This window comes from Canis aureus, chromosome 17 (genome assembly GCF_053574225.1).
Source record: "Canis aureus isolate CA01 chromosome 17, VMU_Caureus_v.1.0, whole genome shotgun sequence".
NCBI classification, from domain to species: Eukaryota; Metazoa; Chordata; class Mammalia; order Carnivora; family Canidae; genus Canis; species Canis aureus.
Window position 1 is genome coordinate 56,306,421 of NC_135627.1, and position 19,286 is coordinate 56,325,706.

General features: G+C 34.9%; 1 protein-coding gene across 6 annotated transcripts in view; it reads right to left on the minus strand.

The window, feature by feature from the left end:
- The window catches only part of ZC3H13 (zinc finger CCCH-type containing 13), a 91,519-nt gene that overhangs the window by 49,728 nt on the left and 22,505 nt on the right, over positions 1–19,286 (minus strand). For all 6 annotated transcript variants that reach the window (XM_077855666.1, XM_077855668.1, XM_077855665.1 and 3 more), the window contains exons 6-8: positions 13,568–13,707; positions 12,851–13,011; positions 6,356–6,553 (exon numbers count right to left, since the gene is read on the minus strand). In XM_077855666.1, coding sequence (XP_077711792.1) covers positions 6,356–6,553; positions 12,851–13,011; positions 13,568–13,707 — 499 coding nt within the window. The remainder of the gene's footprint in view (positions 1–6,355; positions 6,554–12,850; positions 13,012–13,567; positions 13,708–19,286) is intronic.

The window sequence follows — 19,286 nt, forward strand, 5'->3', positions numbered from 1 at the left end:
ACCACCTGGGGTGCCCACAGGGAACCATCCTTAAGAAATAAATGTAAATAATCCTCTATATCCAACAGGCCTGGTACATTTTACTTGGAGAAAAAAAAAAAAAAGAAAATCCATATTCAGAGAAATATTATTTTCCATACACATGATTACTTATTACTTCTACCTGTAGTAACAAAGCTTCTGAGAATATTTTTGTTCACTGTTCTATCACCTGCTTTTAGAACAATGCCTACCCTATACCCAGTAACTAAATAAATGAACTAGCATACTTTCACTTAAGCACAACACATCCTAATAACCAAAATATTCTGAATAAACCCATTATAAAATCTAAATGTTTAAGGACAATTTTCTCCAAAGGAATTCTGACGCTAATCTTTAATTACATACCACATCAATCTGAAAGCATGACGAAGATTCTTAATACAGTATCTGGTTTTAGAATTAATAAGTTCTCTTTCAAAGTAATGGAAATATATTAAAATAAGAGAACACCTCAAAAAAAAAAAAAAAAAACCCTGGAAATTAAATTAACTCCTCCTAAATCAAAATGCCTTATTCAATTTTGTCAAATATGGCTTCAGAACTCCAGTGCAAGTAAGGTACCTATGCAGTTCTTCATACTCCTAGTTCTGCTGCTTCATTTCCTCAGATAAAATAAACCAAGTTCATATTTTTTCTATATACGAAGTAATAGGAAAATTATAAGGCTTTCTTCCCTTCGTAATTTTTCTGCTGCCTGGACTATGGATGGAAAAATCTTAAGTCATCAGTAGTGATATTAAACCACTGGATAACCCTGAAAAAGGAAGCATGGGGGCGCCTGTGTGGCTCAGTTGGTTAAGCATCTGCCTTCAGCTCAGATCATGATCCCAGAGTCCTGGGATGGAGCCTCCTGTCTGGCTTTCTGCTCAGTGGGGAGTCTGTTTCCGCCCTCTCCCTCTGCTGCTCCCCCTGCTTGTGGATGCTGGCTCTTTCTAGTGAAGCATGCAGTACTAGATCACCAATGACTCTGCAGAACAGTGTATATAGGTCCTGGACTGCCTCCCTCTGAGCTTCTCTCTAAATGAGAATAAATCGCAATTTATGGTTCCTAAACTTTGTTAAACATTAGAGTCACCCAATGAGCTTTTAAAAATCTGGACGCCAAGGCTGCTCCTCCTACTAACTAAGAAAGAATATCTGGGGATTGAAATCAGGTATTAATACTCTTCAAAGACTCTCAGGCAGTTTCCACAGTGCTGTAAAATTTGGAAACTACTGCTTTCTGTACTTAAGCTCCCCCCACACCCAATGCCCCCAACCACGCACATTGAATCCTTACTACCAACAGCTGATTCTAAATTTGATGCTGTGACAGTACCAGTTAGAAAAAAAAAAAAAAAGAAGGCAGCCCTGGTGGCTTAGTGGTTTAGCGCCGCCTTCAGCCCGGGGTGTGATCCTGGAGACCCCAGATTGAGTCCTATGTCAGGCTTCCTGCATGGAGCCTGCTTCTCCCTCTGCCTGTGTCTCTGCCTCTCATAAATAAATAAAATAAAAAAATAAAAAAAAAAAAAGAAAGAAAGAAAGAAAATCTTTACGGTTACATTCTATTACCTATGTAGCTTAAGTGAAAATCTGCAAATGGGAAGGCATTTTTAAATATCACTACACTGTCATTTATCATTAAAATAGGAAGACAGAGTGTATCTAATTAAGTACTTTGCTTATTTTTAAAAGCATTATCTCACTGAACCCTCACCTCAACCTTATGAGGCAGTAGCATGCATATTTTACAGTGGAAGAAATAGAGGCTCAGAGAAAACAAACTTACTCAGGGTCTCACACCCTGTAACTGGCAAAGCCAAGATACAAGTTCCTGTTTGTATAACTTCAAGGCTTGTGCATCTTCTAATACAATGTAACTCAGGAAAAACAGAGACTGAGAGCCCTCTAAAGCTACATTTTTTCTTGAGGAAATGTTAATTTCATGAAAGGATAAATGTGAAAACTAATTTTTTAAAGTGGATGGGGAAAGACATCCCTACTAAATTTGTTTCATAAATCTTGTGCACCACAGAATTACTTTCAAGTTAATTAAAAAGAAATCTGCTCTTAAGTGGCACTAAATAAGTGAATTTTAACAATCAAGAATTTGTAATTTGTCAGTTTTGAAAACATTTTTAAGAAGGACTATTATTATAATAGTGGAAAAACTTGTTTATGAGAAAGAATCTAAATTAGTTAGTGTACTAACTTAACTCTACATTTTGAAAAAATTATTAAATTTAAAATGAAGAGAGTGGGATCCCTGGGTGGCGCAGCGGTTTAGCGCCTGCCTTTGGCCCAGGGCGTGATCCTGGAGACCCGGGATCAAATCCCACGTCAGGCTCCCGGTGCATGGAGCCTGCTTCTCCCTCTGCCTATGTCTCTGCCTCTCTCTCTCTCTCTCTCTCTCTTTCTCTATGCCTGTCATAAATAAATAAATAAATCTTTAAAAAAATAAAAATAAAAATAAGATCTCAAATCAACAACCTAATGTGACACCTCAAAAAACTGCAAAAAGAACAAATGAATCCAAAGCATAAGGAACTAAATAATAAAGATTGGAGCAGAGATCAAAATAGAGAATAGAAAACCAATAGAAATAATCAACCAAACTAAGTTGGATTTTTTTAAAAGATCAACAAAATTGACAAATCTTGAGGTAGATTTTTCAAAAAGGGAGAAGACTCAAATAACAAATCAGGAAAGTGGGGTCAATACAACCGATGCCACATGAATGAAAAGAATTGTACTACAGTATTATGAAAAATTATGTATCAGCAAACTGAATAGAAGCAATGGATAAATTCCTAGGCATACAACTCACCTAGACTGACTCATTTAAGAAACAATAAAACTGAACAGACCAATAATGAGTAAGAAGATTAAATCAGTAATTTAAAACTTCTCCAAAAAGAAAACCATAGGACCACATGGTTGCACTGGAGAATTCTATCAAATTCTATTTAAAGGAGTTAACACTAATCCTTTGGAATTATTCCAAAAATACTAAAGAGGAGAGAATACTTCCAAGTTTATTTGATGAGGCCCTGATAGCAAAGCCTGAGATAAACACTGCAAGAAAACTACAGACAAATATTCCTGATGAATACTGATGTAAATACTCTCCACAAAGTCCTAGCAAATCAAATCGAATGAAACACCATGACAAAGTAGGATTAATTCCTGGAATGCAAGAATGGTTCAAGAATTAACAAAAGTCACACGATCATCTCAATAAATGCAGAAAAAACACTTGACAAAATTCAATATTTTTTCATGGTAAAAACACTCAACAAACTAAGAATAGAAAGACACTATCATAACATAACAAAGCAATTTATGAAAAGTCCATGGCAAACATCATAATCAATGGTGAAAGACTGAAAACATCTTCTAAGATCAGGAACAAGGTAAGGATGCCTGCTTTCATCTCTTCTATTCAACATGGTATTAGAAACTCTAACCAGAGCAAATAGGCAAGAAAAAGAAATGAAAAAGCATCTAAATTGCAAAGGTAGAAGTAAAATTATCTTCATTCACAGATGACAGGGTCTTCTATACAGGAAACCCTACAGATTACACACACACACATATACACACACTTAGAATAAATAAATTCAGCCAAATAGCAGGACACAAAATCAAGACAAAAAACTAGTTGTTTCTATACACTAATAATGAATAATCTGAAAAAGAAATTATGAAAACATTTCTGTTTTACAGCAGCATTAAAAAAAGAATATATAACACTTAGGGGCAGCCCTGGTGGCGCAGCGGTTTAGCGCCGCCTGCAGCCTAGGGCGTGATCCTGGAGACCTGGGATCAAGTCCCACATTGGGCTCCCTGCATGGAGCCTGCTTCTCCCTCTGCATGTGTCTCTGCCTCTCTCTGTGTGTGTCTCTCATGAATAAATAAATAAAATCTTAAAAAATAAAATTAAACAAAAAAAGGAATATAACACTCAGGAATAAACATAACCAAGGAATTCAAAAACTTACACACTGAAAACTATAAAACATCACTGGAAGAAATAAAAACACTGGAAAGACATTCCATGCTTATGGATTAGAAGACTTAATACTGTTAAGGTGTCCATACTACCCAGTGACCTATAGATTCGACATACTCATGATTGAAATCCTAATGACATTTTTTGTAGAAACACGAAAATTCACACAGAAAATAATACAGACAGAATTCCAAGGGACATGTAAATAAGCCAAAATAATTTTCATATAGAGGAACAAAGTGAGGGGGTTAAACTTCTTCATTTTAAAACTTGTTAGAAAGCTAAGTAATCAAAATAGTGTGGTACTGGCATAAAGACAGAAAAACAGACCAGTGGAGTACTAGAGAGGGTCCAGAAATAAATCCTTGCACCTATGGCCAAATGATCTTCAACAAGGGTGCCAAGACCACTCAATGGAGAAAAGATAGTCTTTTCTAAAAACAGTGCTGGGAAAACTGATTATCTACCTGCTAAAAAATGAAGCTGGACCCTTATCTTATACCATATACAAAATTAACTTAAAAGGGATTAAAAATCTAAGTGTAAGATCTAAAACTATAAAACCCCTCTACAAAAAAGCATAGGGGAAAATCTTTATAACTCTGGAGATGGCAACAGTATCTTGAAAATGACACCAAAAGTTCAGGCAACAATAACATAGGCAAATGGTACCACAATAAATCTAAAACCTTTTGTGCATCAAGGGTATTATTAATAGGGTGAAAAAAAGACAACCTATGACAAGGGAGAAAATACTTACAAATCATATATCTGATAAGGGGTTAATATTCAGAATATATAACAGATTCCTAAAACTCAAGAACAAAAATCAAATAACTCAATTAAAAATTGGGTAGACCACTAGATAGATATTATTTCAAAGGTGATATACAAATGGTCAACTGTGGGACCCAGGAAATTTAACAAAATCCCCTACCCTTGGACAAACAGAGCAGGACTGACTCCATTTTGTGCTGCACCTGCCTTGTGCTGACCTGCTTATTGCTTAGGGCACTGCCTCACCCTAGTCAAGTCCAGGGCACACCCTAACCGGAAATCCGGCTCAGTGATAGGCCAGTTCAAATGGATACTTTAGGGTAAAATGTAATTCAATCGGCCACCTGCGAGTGGACCAGCATGACTGTGCAACTTTCTGCGTATTCCCGTTGGCCACTGGCCCCTATAAAGTTGCTAAGCCTCTTAGTCTCGGGGTTCAAGTCCCTGCTCCGCTGTGTCGGGTATACTTGGACCCAAGCTCGAGCTTGTAAATAAACCCTCGTGTGTTTGCATCGGTGTCGGCTCCTTGGTAGTTTCTCGGATTCGCAATCTTGGGCATAACACAACAAATATATGAAAAAATGCTCAACATCACCACTCATCAGTGAAATACCAAGTCAAACCACAATAAGGTATCACCTCACCCCTATTAGGATGGCTACTGTCCAAAAAAAACAAAAAACAAATGCTGGTGAGGATGCAGAGAAACTGAAACTCGTACACTGTTAGTGCAACTGTAAAACAAGGCAAGTGGTATGGAAAACAGTATGAAATTTCCTAAAAAAATTAAAAACAGAACTATCACATGATCCAGCAATTCTGGATCCAACACTTCTGAGTATATATCCAAAAGTATCAGAAGAAGGATTTTGAAGAGATACTTACAAATCTGTGTTTACCACAGCACTATCTGCAGTAGCCAAGAGGTGGAAGTAACCCATATGTCCAACAGGGGAATGGATATACAGACAATGGAATATCATTCAGCTTTAGAAAGCAAGGCAATCCTGTCACATACTACAACACGGAAAAATCTTGAAGATATTATGCCAAGTGAAATAAACCAGTCATACACACACACACACACACACACACACACACACACACACACGTTCCGTTTATATGAGGTATCTAAAATAGTCAAATTCATAGAAACAAAAAGTAAAATGGTGATTATTAGGGGTTGGGGAGCTGGGGGAAGAGGGAAAGGGAGTTGTTTAACGGGTATTCAAATGAATTTCAGATGCACAAGATGAAAAAGTTCTAGAGATCTGTTTCATGACAATGTGAATATACTTAACATTATAAACTGTATACTTAAAAACGATTAAGATCGAAAATTTCATTATTTTTATTATGTTTAAGGTAATGTTTACTGAATTGTCCCTAACTCAACATGGGAATGATTAAATACACATACACAGAGTTTTAAAATACTAAAAAAATAAATAAATAAATAAATAAAATACTAAAAAAAGCTTCTGAAAATTGAGTATTTTAGATTCTACAAAAGATTGTTAAAAAACAGACAATCCTACTTACCTTGGCTTGTCTCTTTTTTCTCTTTGTCTTTCAAAATCTCGTCCTCTGTCTTTTCCATCTCTTGGTTTTTCTTCTATCCTATCTTTTACTTTATACTTTTCTTTATATTTTTTCCCCAGAACAATATCTTCCTGTATAGGAGGGGGTGGGCTAGGAGTTCGAGGTCCTTTCTTTTTACTCTGGTTGCCTTTTGAATTCCTAAAGGTAATACAAAGCTATCATTAGGGGTCCAAATACTTTTGGAAGGTCAAATGTGTATTTTTTTTTTTTTTATTTTAACAAAGGACATTTAAAAAATGGGAGCATTCCTTGCCTTTTACTATTTTATGTTAGTAATCAATATCTAGAAAAAAACACAGAAATGAGCAAATTATTAAACTTGCCACTTCTATAATTTTAAAGGGTAGTTATCTGAGAAAGTGAAGTAGGAAGAGATTCTTTCAGAAAAAGAAAATAAGACAACTGCAAGAACTGAATGCTTTTTAGCTTATACAGAAAAGTAGATGAAGAAAATAAAATCATGTATAATTGCACTTCCCAAGGATAACCCTTGCTAACACCTTGAACACATGCCTATACTTTTTCCATGTCTCTTCCCCTTCCCCTAATCCTATTTTAATATTTTGTAAAAGTTTCTGTACTAAACATAGCATGGAATTCTTTTCTAGGACAAAAACTGGATGTAGGTAATTATTTTTATAGGTTGTCTCAGATTTCATTGCATAGATATGCTCCATAACTTCTTTTAAACAGTTTCAGATTGCTAAGTTTTTTAGGTGGCCTCCATGTTTTATCATAACAAACCCAAAATTACATCGTTTATAAATGAAATCCTAAACACTGTTAGTAAACATTTAAATCTGAATCTTGTTTAAGAAATCTTAATTCTAAGATTATAAAAACAATCCTCTAAAATCCAGGAATTTTACCTTTCATATTTAATCTACCTAGAATTGATTATTATGTATGTATTTGATTTGGCACTTTAAATAATTTTATCCAAATGGTGTAACTTTGGCCCCTTATATACTTAAAATTGTCTGTCTTTACCTCATACCTGTACAGTCCTTTGAATATAGTATTAATATCCTTTTCCCTCAGAGCTCTATAAATAGTTACAATATCTTATAACATTTAGTGTTGCAGATGAAAAATACAGAGTGTCCATTTTTTCCCCCATGCATGTTACCCAGTCTTTCAGCTGGGAAGATTATAAAACATTCTTCCTTGGAAATTAAAAAATTCACCAAGATATATCTAGGTTTTCTTTTCTTTCTTTCTTTCTTTCTTTTTTTAACCTCCTCAGGAATGCAGTGAACCATTTCAGTCCGAAACGTTAAGTCTTTCAATTTTTAAAAATTTTTATTTCATCAATTCTCCAAATGGCCCAAGTCTCTCTGGTTAGCTTTATTACAGTTAAGGCATCTCCTGGATCTCTCTCCTCCATGTCTTTTTTTTTTTTATTATTTCCATCTCTCCTTTTGCTTTCCAATATCCTAAATATGTCTTCAAAAATTCAGTAATTCCTTTAAAAGCAGTATTCATTCTCCTTGTTCTAAATATGGGAATCTCATTCTGCTATTTTCAGTTTTTTAAAAATTGTTTTTCTCCCAAAATATCTTTGTTCAGATTGCTTTTTGTGTCAACTGTCTCATCATCTCAATGCAATCATTCTCTCAAATTGTACTAAAATTATGAATTTATCATTTAAATTTGTTCTTGTTTTTTGCAACACTGAGTGTTTAGTCTGGTACTGAGTTTTGAAGTAGCCCTCTATTTTCATGGACCTGGTAAGTTTTCACCAATCATTTCGCTTTTAGTTTTGATAAATGATGACCTCAGTCTAAATCCTAGAACTTGCTTCCTGTAACCCTGAGGTCTCTAATCCCATGATTCCTTAGCTATGAAAAGGTAATGGACAGCATCTTCCTTAAAATTCCTGGCAAAATTTTAAAAAGATAAAAGTATAAAATCAACAGACCATGCTGGGCACTCAGAAACTTTAGCTCTCTTAGTCCTTATCCCTATTTATTTATTTTTTAAAATATTTTATTTATTTATTCATGAAAGACACGGAGAGAGGCAGAGACACAGGCAGAGGGAGAAGCTGGCTCCCTGTGTGGAGCCTGACATGGGACTTGATCCCAGGACTCCACGTTCCCACCCTGAGCCAAAGGCAGACACTCAATCGCTGAGCCAGGCGTCCTATGTCTTTTTTTTTTTTTTTAATAAATATTTTATTTTATTTATTTATTTTTTTTTTGAGAGAGAGAGCACAAATAGGGAGACTGGTAGGAGAAGATGGAGAAGCAGACTCCCCACTGAGCAAGGAGCCAGACACGGGGCTTGATCCCAGGACCCAGGATCATGACATGACCTAAGCTGAAGGCAGACACTTCATGGACAGCCACCCAGATGCCCTATCCCTATCTCTTTTTATCCTAGAGAGGGCTAACTATGCAGCAAATCAAAAATTACTAATGCATGACCAAATCTATTTTTCACCTTTGTCCTCTACTAGGAACCATATTAACCACATACCTTATTATATATTTATGAGATGACTCAAACTCTTAATGTATCTATCAGGTAAGTGATAAATGCTTGCATTTCTATTTTTCACTTAAAAAACAAAAACAATAGTTACTATCAAAAATTATTGTATTTTAAACATAAAATAATAGAGGAACTCTTAATATAAACTGTATTTTCACATTGCTTCCTATGACAGACTAGCTAGGTGTTTACTAAATTTTGTGATTGGCGCAGTGTTGAACCATGACTGACTCTTTCCAGACTTTACTGAAATCAGGTATGGCCAAATGACCAAGTTGCGGCCAAAAAATGTGAGTAAAAGTGATGTACACCACTTCCAGGCCTAACTAATAAAAGACTCTCATACTCCAGGCAATTGTAAACTGTATAGCCAAATAAGAGCAATATTCCAATTAATTTTTTCTTTGCCCATTCAATTTTTTGATGTCTGTAACACCCCAAGTGGAGCCATGTCTCAAGGAGCCTAGTTTACTGCATCTCTATGTTGAGGAGAGCAACCAGGACGCCTGTGTGGCTCAGTGGTTAAGCGCCTGTCTTCTGCCAAGGGGCATGATCCTGGAGTCCCGGGATCGAGTCTCACATTGGTCTCCCTGCATGGAGCCTGCTTCTCTCCCTGCCTGTGTCTCTGTCCATGCCCCCACCCCCTACTCTCTATGTCTCTCATGAATAAATAATAAAATCTTTAAAAAAAAAAAAAAAGAGCAACCTATTAATCAGAAACACCCATTTTGATTTTACTTCAGTAAAAATGTATTTATTTACAGAAATAAACTTCTGTAGCATTAAACTCACATTTTGGGAATAAGCTATTACAACAACCAGGGTTATAGTAATACACTCACTGAAGTACAGAATTTCTTCACTTTACCTTCAAAAATAGGTGTAGTTAGAAATCATACTTATGTTACAATATAGGGTTTCCAAGTACCTTCTAACTACAGGGGGCAAGATTGGTTTCATACATCCTGAAGTCAACACGATCTTTCAACATTTTTTTGAATCAACTAATTATTCTTTAGTGGCACCGAGCCTACTTTCTATTTGTGACATAGAGCTCAATTATCTACTTCTACCATTTTTAGATCCTTTCTCTTTCCTCAGAGCTATTTCTTTTGAACAGCTTTTGACTTCCTTTGTACATCTTTGTACAAAAAGCTATAAAGAAAAACTTAATAAAAACTAAGAAACCAAGTAGATGGACAGACAGATAACACATTGCTAATTCAAAGCCATATTGTATCTCACATATCTGCCTAAAGCTTGCTATCAGGGTATATCTCACAATGAACATCAAAGAAAACTGCCAGCTGTCAGGGAGAAGTATGAGTTCCAATTTGTCTGTAATTACGCGGTCTACTCAATATGATAACAATGTAAGACCAAGGAGTCTGTTTACCTGAGTGTCACCTCAGTTGATTTACTGGCATTGGCTAAACCACCATAGTGAATTTTAACTGAAATTCTAATCCTTACTTTTTGCTTAATATGCCTTCAAGCAGTTTACCTATGATTTAGCAATGAAACCAGAAGCTAATGATCTGACATACTTTACACACTGTAAACTGTATGGCTAAAGAAATGCTATACTTCAATGTTTTCTTTGCACCTCTAATGTACTATTTTCCAAGCTTTTCTACTTCAATGATTAAATTAATGGTGGATCCTAAAGTCACTAATATCCTAGAATACAAGAAATGTAGCAGTTAAATCAAGGTAATTATTCATGCTAAATACTAAGAATAAATGAATTACTAATAAAACAGTGAGAGAAGACTGCATGAAAAAGGACGAATAAAACTAAGCCTTCATCTAAACAGTTAAAAGAACTTTCTACAAAGAGATTAGATTTCAAATATTTTATAAAAAGAAAGGATAAGAAAGCCAAAGAAGGATATTTCTGGTAAGTTGTTTTTCAGATTATTTGTTTTTTGTTTTTCCAGAAATGGAAAGAATTCAGGGATGGTTATATAATTGGTTGGCCAAGAGGATAAAGAATAAGAACAAATGGAGTGGATCACATCACTCTACAGTTCACTTCTTCCATATTTCTTTGCAACATTTAATTTACCTAATCCAAGGAGCAAAGGAGAGGATCACATCAACTTTACAGAGTGCCTTATTAAAATGTAAAGCTCTATGCAAAGCAAGTGCAGTGGGGAGAAAAAAACAATGAACCACCAAGATCCCAATCTTCAAGGAGCTTAAATTTAACAGATATACATACATACGTGTATGCCACAGATAAAATACAAAGCAAATAGTAATATTAAGAGGGAGGTATAAATAAAATTAGATATACAAAAGAAATAAAAATTTTGCTCAGTAAAGATAAATGGAAAGATTTAATGGAAAGATAGAATTTGAGCTAGACATTGAAAAATTAAAGGTGCAACAGAGTAGAAGGAAGACTGGACAAAAATATTAACAAGACTAAAAGATCAAAGCATAAATGTCATCTTAAAAAATCTAAATTTTAGAGCACGTGGGTGGCTCTGTTAGTTAAGCATCTGATTTTGACTCTGGTCATGATCTTGGGGTCCTGGAATGCAACCCCACACTGGGCTCCTCGCTCAGTGGGGAGTCTGCCTGTTTCTCTCCCTCTGGTCCTTTCCCCTACTCAAACACACACATTCATGTGTGCCCACTCTCAAATAAATAAAATATTTAAGAAAAATTTTTAAAAAAGAATCTGAATTTTACTCAACAGAATGGAAAACCATTGAGTTTTTCTATGGCATAGCATATTAATGTTCTTTCAAGATTTCTCTCACAACATCTGTAAGATGAATGGGTTGGCGTTGCTGAATAAAATGTGTATGTGTGTAGGGATGTGGGCATTGGATAAAATAAAGTTAGTAGGATATAATAATCTAGGCAGAAAGTAACTGGAGTCTAAAATATGGCTAAAGCCTCTAAAAACTAGGAAGGAAGAAGACAAATAAGAGTTTTATTGTGGGTTCAAACAGTTGCCAACTAATATGTCGGGAAGAGGTTAGTTTAGGTTTTTGTCTTGAAGAATATTCATGTATGTGCTTTAATTAAAACAAAATTTAGGGATCCCTGGGTGGTTCAGCAGTTTACTGCCTGCCTTCAGCCCAGAGCGTGATCCTAGAGTCCCGGGATCGAGTCCCGGATCAGGCTCTCTGCATGGAGCCTGCTTCTCCCTCTGCCTGTGTCTCTGCCTCTCTTTCTCTGTCTCTCATGAATAAATAAATAAAATATAAAAAAATAAAATGAAACAAAATTTAAATAGTACAGAATAACAATAAATGGAAGTCTTTCTCTCTTAGTCCCTCAATGTAATCATATTACATCATTTCTATTTTTATTTCCTCAACTGGCTACTGGAATAATTCTAAACAATATCATCATTCTGCTATGTATATGCTATGAAGAATCTAATCTCATGACTACATGCACAAGGAGAAAAAACATTCACTACGTGTAACTTGTAACAGTGAATATCTGTAAACTGAAATGTTCAATAGGAAAGTAAATATATAAGTACTCAAGTGAAAAAAGGCTAAATACATCAATATAAATATAAAAAATAGTGAGAAAGCTGCAGAAGCAAAGCTTTATTATGGAAGTATTAAGATTAAATAAATAAAAATAATACATATGAAACTATAAACACACTTGTACAAAAGTCAAAAACAAAAAATTTGAGAGGGAAAGACAGGATATATATATGTATTATGTTTTATTCTTAAAAAATAAAAAGCTCTGAAGCATATGTAGGTGGGACACAGACATTTTATTTTACTGTTCTGTATAACTTTAATTTAGAATTGAAACACTTTATAGTTTTTTGGAAGAAAAAACTTACATTATACTGAATGTATTGTAAGTACCCTTCTGTAATCTACTAATTAATTCTTTTAAGCATTGTTTCAGAAAAAGGGATTTCATTCTGACATTATTTACCATCCTACTGACCTCTGCTGGTCCAATAAGGGCGAGGATACTGCAGTTGTCTTCCTGTCTTTCTTGCTTGCTGAAGATGACGACTTAGGGCTTGATTTTCGCTTTGGAGATTTGCTGGATTTTCTCAGAGAAGGTGACGGAGATAATTTTGATCTAATCACTTCTGGTGAAACCTTTTAAAAGTATTCAGTAAGTCAGTTTGGAAACTCCTCCAATTATGGCTGTTATAATCAACAACAAAGCAGGTATTTCTAAAGCATACCAAGCTTCAGATGAAATATTATGGGCTATTACAGTCACCATGTATTAATCTGATTCCTAAACATGTGCTTATAACCAATATGATAAATAACTGCCATAACATAGTATCAATAAAGTAAACTAAAATTATAAAACTTCAAAATCTCCTCAGAAAAATCACATATTATACTCAAATAAATTGTATCTCTAAAACAAGTATTTGAGAAATATCTTAGGCTTAAAAAAATAGACGTACATAGATTCAAATCCTGTTCAATATTAGCTAGTGATTCTACACAAGACAACCTGTTTAATCACTTGTTCAAAAGCAAAAATATTTACCAAATAATGTGAACATTAAATGACTAACATATATGAAATAGTTGATATACAATAATTTGATCAGTGTATCAATATCCTAATACAATTTAAGATAGATCAAGCAGCTAATGAGTTCTCTGATCACATATATTTCAATAAATAGCATACCTCCTTTTTAATAATAATTTCTTCTCTCTTGTCCATGTTTTCTTGTTCTAGCTTCATTAATTCCCTCTGTATCTTCTGACGTTTCATTTCCAATGACAACTCATGAACATAATCATAATTAATATCTCCATTGTCAGAATCTTTAAAATAAAAATTCCATTACTTGTCAGAAACTATCAATTTTCTATACCAAAAATTAGAGAAATTTTTTCCACTAATTTTTTATACAAATTAAAATGGTAGATTCTTTCATTAGAAAAACACACTTCTAGGGATTAGGTGGCTCAGTAGGTTAAGCAACTGACTTCAGCTCAGGTCATGGATCCCAGGATCCTGGGATCAAGCCCCACATCGGGCTCCCTACTCAGTGGGCAGCCTGCTTCTCCCACTCCTGCCTCAGCTCCTTTGCTTATGTGCACACGTGCTTTCTCTGTCAAATAAAAAAAATTTAAAAAAAGAATAACATACTTCTCAAAGATAAAAGAAATATATACTGTTTCTATGAAGGATTAAAATCAGTATCGTTTGATTCTCTATGAAAACCCAACAGTTTTAAAATTTCTGAGTTTTCTGAAAGTGGTTTTGAGTTGCCTGGGGGTTGGGATTTTGGTTGGGAGATGGGATTTTAAAAGATACAATTAAAAGCTCACATGTAAATTATAAATATTAAAGATACCAAAGCCTTCAATATTTCATGCTAAGTATGACTGATTTCATTATCTCCTTGACTTTTTTTTTTATGGATTCATTAGTATTAAATGAAGGTTACATTAGGTGTCCTACATTGCTTCCATATTCCTTTATTAGTGACACAAATGATTTGCTTCTAAACTGAAGTTTGGTAATTTTAATATTAATGTGTATAGAAGCTAATGTCTGAAGGATCTGTAACATTTCCATTATAAGGGAGGAGTACTAGTTCCTCAGATTAAAACTGTCCATCTCCTCAAAAGATCTGATACCAGGTCTTTATTTCCATTCACCTTTTCCAATGAAAAAAATATGATAGCTGGTTAAGTAGGGAACAAAAAAAGAAAGAATGGTGTGCAGAGCTATTTCATCACAATATGTAGGAGTTTTCAGTGGCTATTGACACTGCCACCCCACCTCTCACCCTCTGAAATAATTCCATGAAATCTAGAGGAAGGAATTTCAGTGACTCGTCTCCTATCATTGTTCTATCCTATGACAATGCTGGACTTGACTGCTTATGAACTGAAGTGCCCTCTCAAACTATACTTTTAGCACTGAAGATCACCATCCCTTAACCTGGGGTAAAGAAATAAAATGAAGAACTAAAAGGCAATGAAAATAGATAGTCCTACTTGATTGCTTGAAGCACACAAAAAATGAACATCATTGTCATGCATAGACCAAATATGTTAAAATGCCAACTATCCATCCATTTTTATGTCTGGGAACTGAGAGGGTAGCTACACAGCCTTTAACTGTGTAACTAAATTGATTACTCATCTGCTATTGGAAGATAATTTTTCAGTAAATACAGAAAATAGACTAAATCACATTTTTCAGTCAGAAAGCAATTACTAAATATTTAAGGACATAAAATTTCTACTAGATAAAATGACTGGACATACTGAATTTTTAAACATTTTATTTATTTGAGAGAGAGAGTGAGCATACAAGCAGAGGAGGGAGGTAGAGAGAGAGGGAGAAGCAGACTCCCCACTGAGCAGGAAGCCCAACTGGGGATCAATCCCTGGACCCCAAGACCATGACCTGAGCTGAAGGCAGATGCTCAACTGACTGAGACACCCAAGTACCCTAAGGAAGTGATTTTTAGGAACATAAAATAGAAAAATACACACAATATGTAAGGCTGACATTCTTTATGTATAGAGAGTTCTTACTGATTCAATGGAGAATGAGCAAGGACACAAATAGGCAATTCACAGAAAGAAAAAAATGCAAATGGTAGACAAATATGACTTTTTCATGTATTAAAGGGTCATTTTTTCCTAATTACAATACTAAGTATTAGCAAAGGTACAGATAAAAGGTATGTTCATTTTCTGAAGGTAACAATGTAAACTAGACATATATCTATCTTGGAAAGTAATTTGGCAACATGAGTAAAAACCTTGAGAAGACTCATACCCTTTAATATAATAATTTTGCTTTCAGTAATCTATTTTATGCAATAATCATAGATATATAAAAAGTATATACATATGAATAAAAGATTATAAATATTTCTTTTTGTCTTTAACATATACATTTGATTAAAAGTCTGAAAAATTTTTTTAAAGATTTACTAGACACACAGTACTACACTAGTTCCTATGATAAATAAATAAAAGGAAATTTAAATAACCAAATAAAAAACACAAACTTGAGGGTGAAGGATTGGAAATATAGAAAGCAACAAGATAATGAAAAGTTCCGTACAATAAGAATTTGTACTTGATCCTGAAGGAAATGGGAATCCAATTTTTTAAAAAAGATTTTATTTATTGATTTGAGAGACAGAGAGCAAGCACACGTGCATGCACCAGCAGGGAGAGGAGAGAGAGAACCTCAAGGGGACTCCTGCTCAGTGCACAATCCTTAGATCCCGACCTGTGCCAAAACCAAGAGTTGGAGGCTCAACTGACTAAGCCACCCAGGCAACCTGGGAAATCTGAATTTTAAAAAGAATGAAGTCAAGCCATTTATTCTCTCATAAGAGCATTTTGCAACTCATGGAGTGGAAGAAGACATTTGGAATACATGTATCTGATAGAGATCTTATATCCAAAAAATATAAGGAATTCTTAACAATTAAAAATAGTTAATACAACAGAATAGGCAAGTCTGGGACACATAGTTTATAAAACAGATTGTACAGTGGTCAATAAATGTGAAAAAGTTCTCTTTTATTAGCCATTAGGGAAATACACACTAAAACCACAATAAGAGGGTTGCCTGGGTGGCTCAGCGGTTGAGCGTCTGCCTTCAGCTCAGGGCATGATCCTGGGTTCTGGGGATTGAATCCCACATTGGTCTACTTGTGAGGAGCCTGCTTCTCCTTCTGCCTATGTCCCTGCCTCTTTGTGCCTTTCATGAGTAAATAAACAAAATCTTTAAAAAACAAAACAAAACAACCACAATAAGATACTAGCACACACCTCCAGAATGGCTAAGATGAAAAAGACAAAGACCATATGAAAAACAATAACCGTGTTTAATTTGACATCACCTACTAAAGATGAACATATGCAAATTCCATGGCCTAGCAATCCTACATCCAGGCATAAACTAAAGAGAAATGGGTACATGTTTAGCAAAAGATATGATTAAGAATAGTACTAGCACTTTATTCAGCTCAAAATTGGATAAATTACAGTATATTCATATAATACTATATAGCAATAATAATTAAAGAACTATGTGCAATAAATATGGTTTAATCTCAAAAAGATATTTCAAGTAAAAGAAGCTAAACATAAAAACAGTACTGTGGTAGATTCCATTTATATAGAGCTCAAAAACAGATAAAATTAATCAATGGTGGTAGAAATCAGGGCAATAGTTATCTTTGGGAGGCAGGAGTTGAGAAGTAGTGACGAAAGGGAGCACAAGGCAGGTTATGGATATCACTGCCTATTTATTGATTCCGGTGCTGGTTATACAAGTCTGTTCTGTTTGTGAAAACTCAATGAGTTGCACACATGAATCATGCATTCCTCTGAATGAATACTATAGTAAAAAAAAAAATTCTTTTAAGATTATTTTGACTTTCAAGTAGAGAATGAATTAGGTGATAAGATTAACCTCAAGGTATGAGGTTAAGTTATTCTGGTAAAATATATTTGATGGTAATAAGTATCTTAGTAACTAAAATATTACTAGTCATTCAGAAAAATAGATGATTCTAAAAGATATTCAGTAGGTAGAAATGTTGGGACTCTATAAATATCTAGGTTGAGGGGACTAAGTATCAAATAATGATTCCCTAGCTTTGAGGGACCTAGTAGAAAAGCACTGCTCTCAAGATAAGAAACTCAGTGATATCCCTTAATGGATGCCTCAATTGAGAGCTTCAGATACTGGAGTCTTTAATAGATAGATGCTAATGATGCCCTAAAAGCATGATTTCATCTGGAAGGAAAAATTAAAATTGGGAAAAGGTGGCTAGGTAAAGGGAAAACAACTGAAAGCAGAAGCCACTTATAGAAACAAGTGGTTCTCAAAAAGAATGGTCTGAGGACTCCTGGGGAACTCCAAAACAATTCTGGGAGTTTTAGAAGATCAAAAATATTTCTATAATACTATAGTATTTGGTTTATTATTCCTTCTTGAGTATGTAGTGGAGTTTTCCAGAAGTCACATGATATGTAATATCATTAACAGACTGAACGCAGAAGCAGATATGAAAATCTACAAGTCTTCTATTAAGCCAGATGTTAAAAAGATTTATAAAAACATGTAAAACACTGCCCCTCCCCATAATTTTATTTTTAATTTGCAAAACATATCTATTTTCCATAAAAGTATATGCTAGGTTTATTACTGTCCTTATTAAATAAATTCATAAATAAGTATTTTAAAAATTTCTCAGATTCAATTTCTAATACAGTAAGAATTGAAACAGATAATCCACCAAGTTAAGAGATGTTTGGAGGGGGATGCCTGGGTGGCACAGCTGGTTGTGTCTGACTCTTGGTTTTGGTTCAGGTCCTGATCTCAGGGTGGCTGAGACTGAGCCCTGCATCAGTGTGGTGTCTGCTTAACACTCTCTCTCCCTCTCCCCCTCCCTGCTTCTTGCGTGCGCGTGCTCTATTTCTCTCTCTCCTCCCTCTCTCAAATCTTTTTTTTCTTAAAGTTGTTTGAGATCCTTTAAAAAAGTGAAAAGTGTCCTTAGACCCAAAAGTTTGAGAAATATTGATATAGAGCAATTTCTTCTGAATCTAGCTAAAATTGCTATTTACTTTATTTTTTTAACTTTTTTTTTTTTTTAATTTTTATTTATTTATTTATGATAGTCACAGAGAGAGAGAGAGAGAGAGAGAGAGAGAGAGGCAGAGACATAGGCAGAGGGAGAAGCAGGCTCCATGCACCGGGAGCCCGACGTGGGATTCGATCCCGGGTCTCCAGGATCGCGCCCTGGGCCAAAGGCAGGCGCTAAACTGCTGCGCCACCCAGGGATCCCTGCTATTTACTTTAGACTGAAAATGTAGAAGGAAAGTCTATTAAACTAGTTAACAGTCTCATTATCCTGGGATTAAAATGGCTAAATTCACGCATCAGTATTCCTTCAAACATATTTTTTGTTAAATATTTTATTTATTAATTCATGGGAAACACAGAGAAACAGAGACATAGAAAGAGAAGCAGGTTCTCTGCCGGGAAGCCTGATGCAGGACTCGACCCTAGAACCCTGAGATCATGACCTGAGCCAAAGGCAGTCACTCAACCACTAAGCTACCCAGGTGCCCCTCCTTCAAACATATTTTTAATATATAAACAATCAAAATCTTTAAGTTGCAATTAAGAGAAGCTGTAATAAGTACCCATGTGTATATTTCCTATGTAAATCTACTATAGAAGGCATCTACTCACCTTTTAAAGAACTTTGTACAGAAAAGCCTCTTGTAGTAAAATCACTTTAGTTTTTTTTAAAGATGACAGTCTAGAGCAAAGCCTTGGGAATCAACATTTAAGAGAGAGATAAAATACAAGGAACCCCTGTACAAGACTGAAGGGTTTCAAAGGAAGA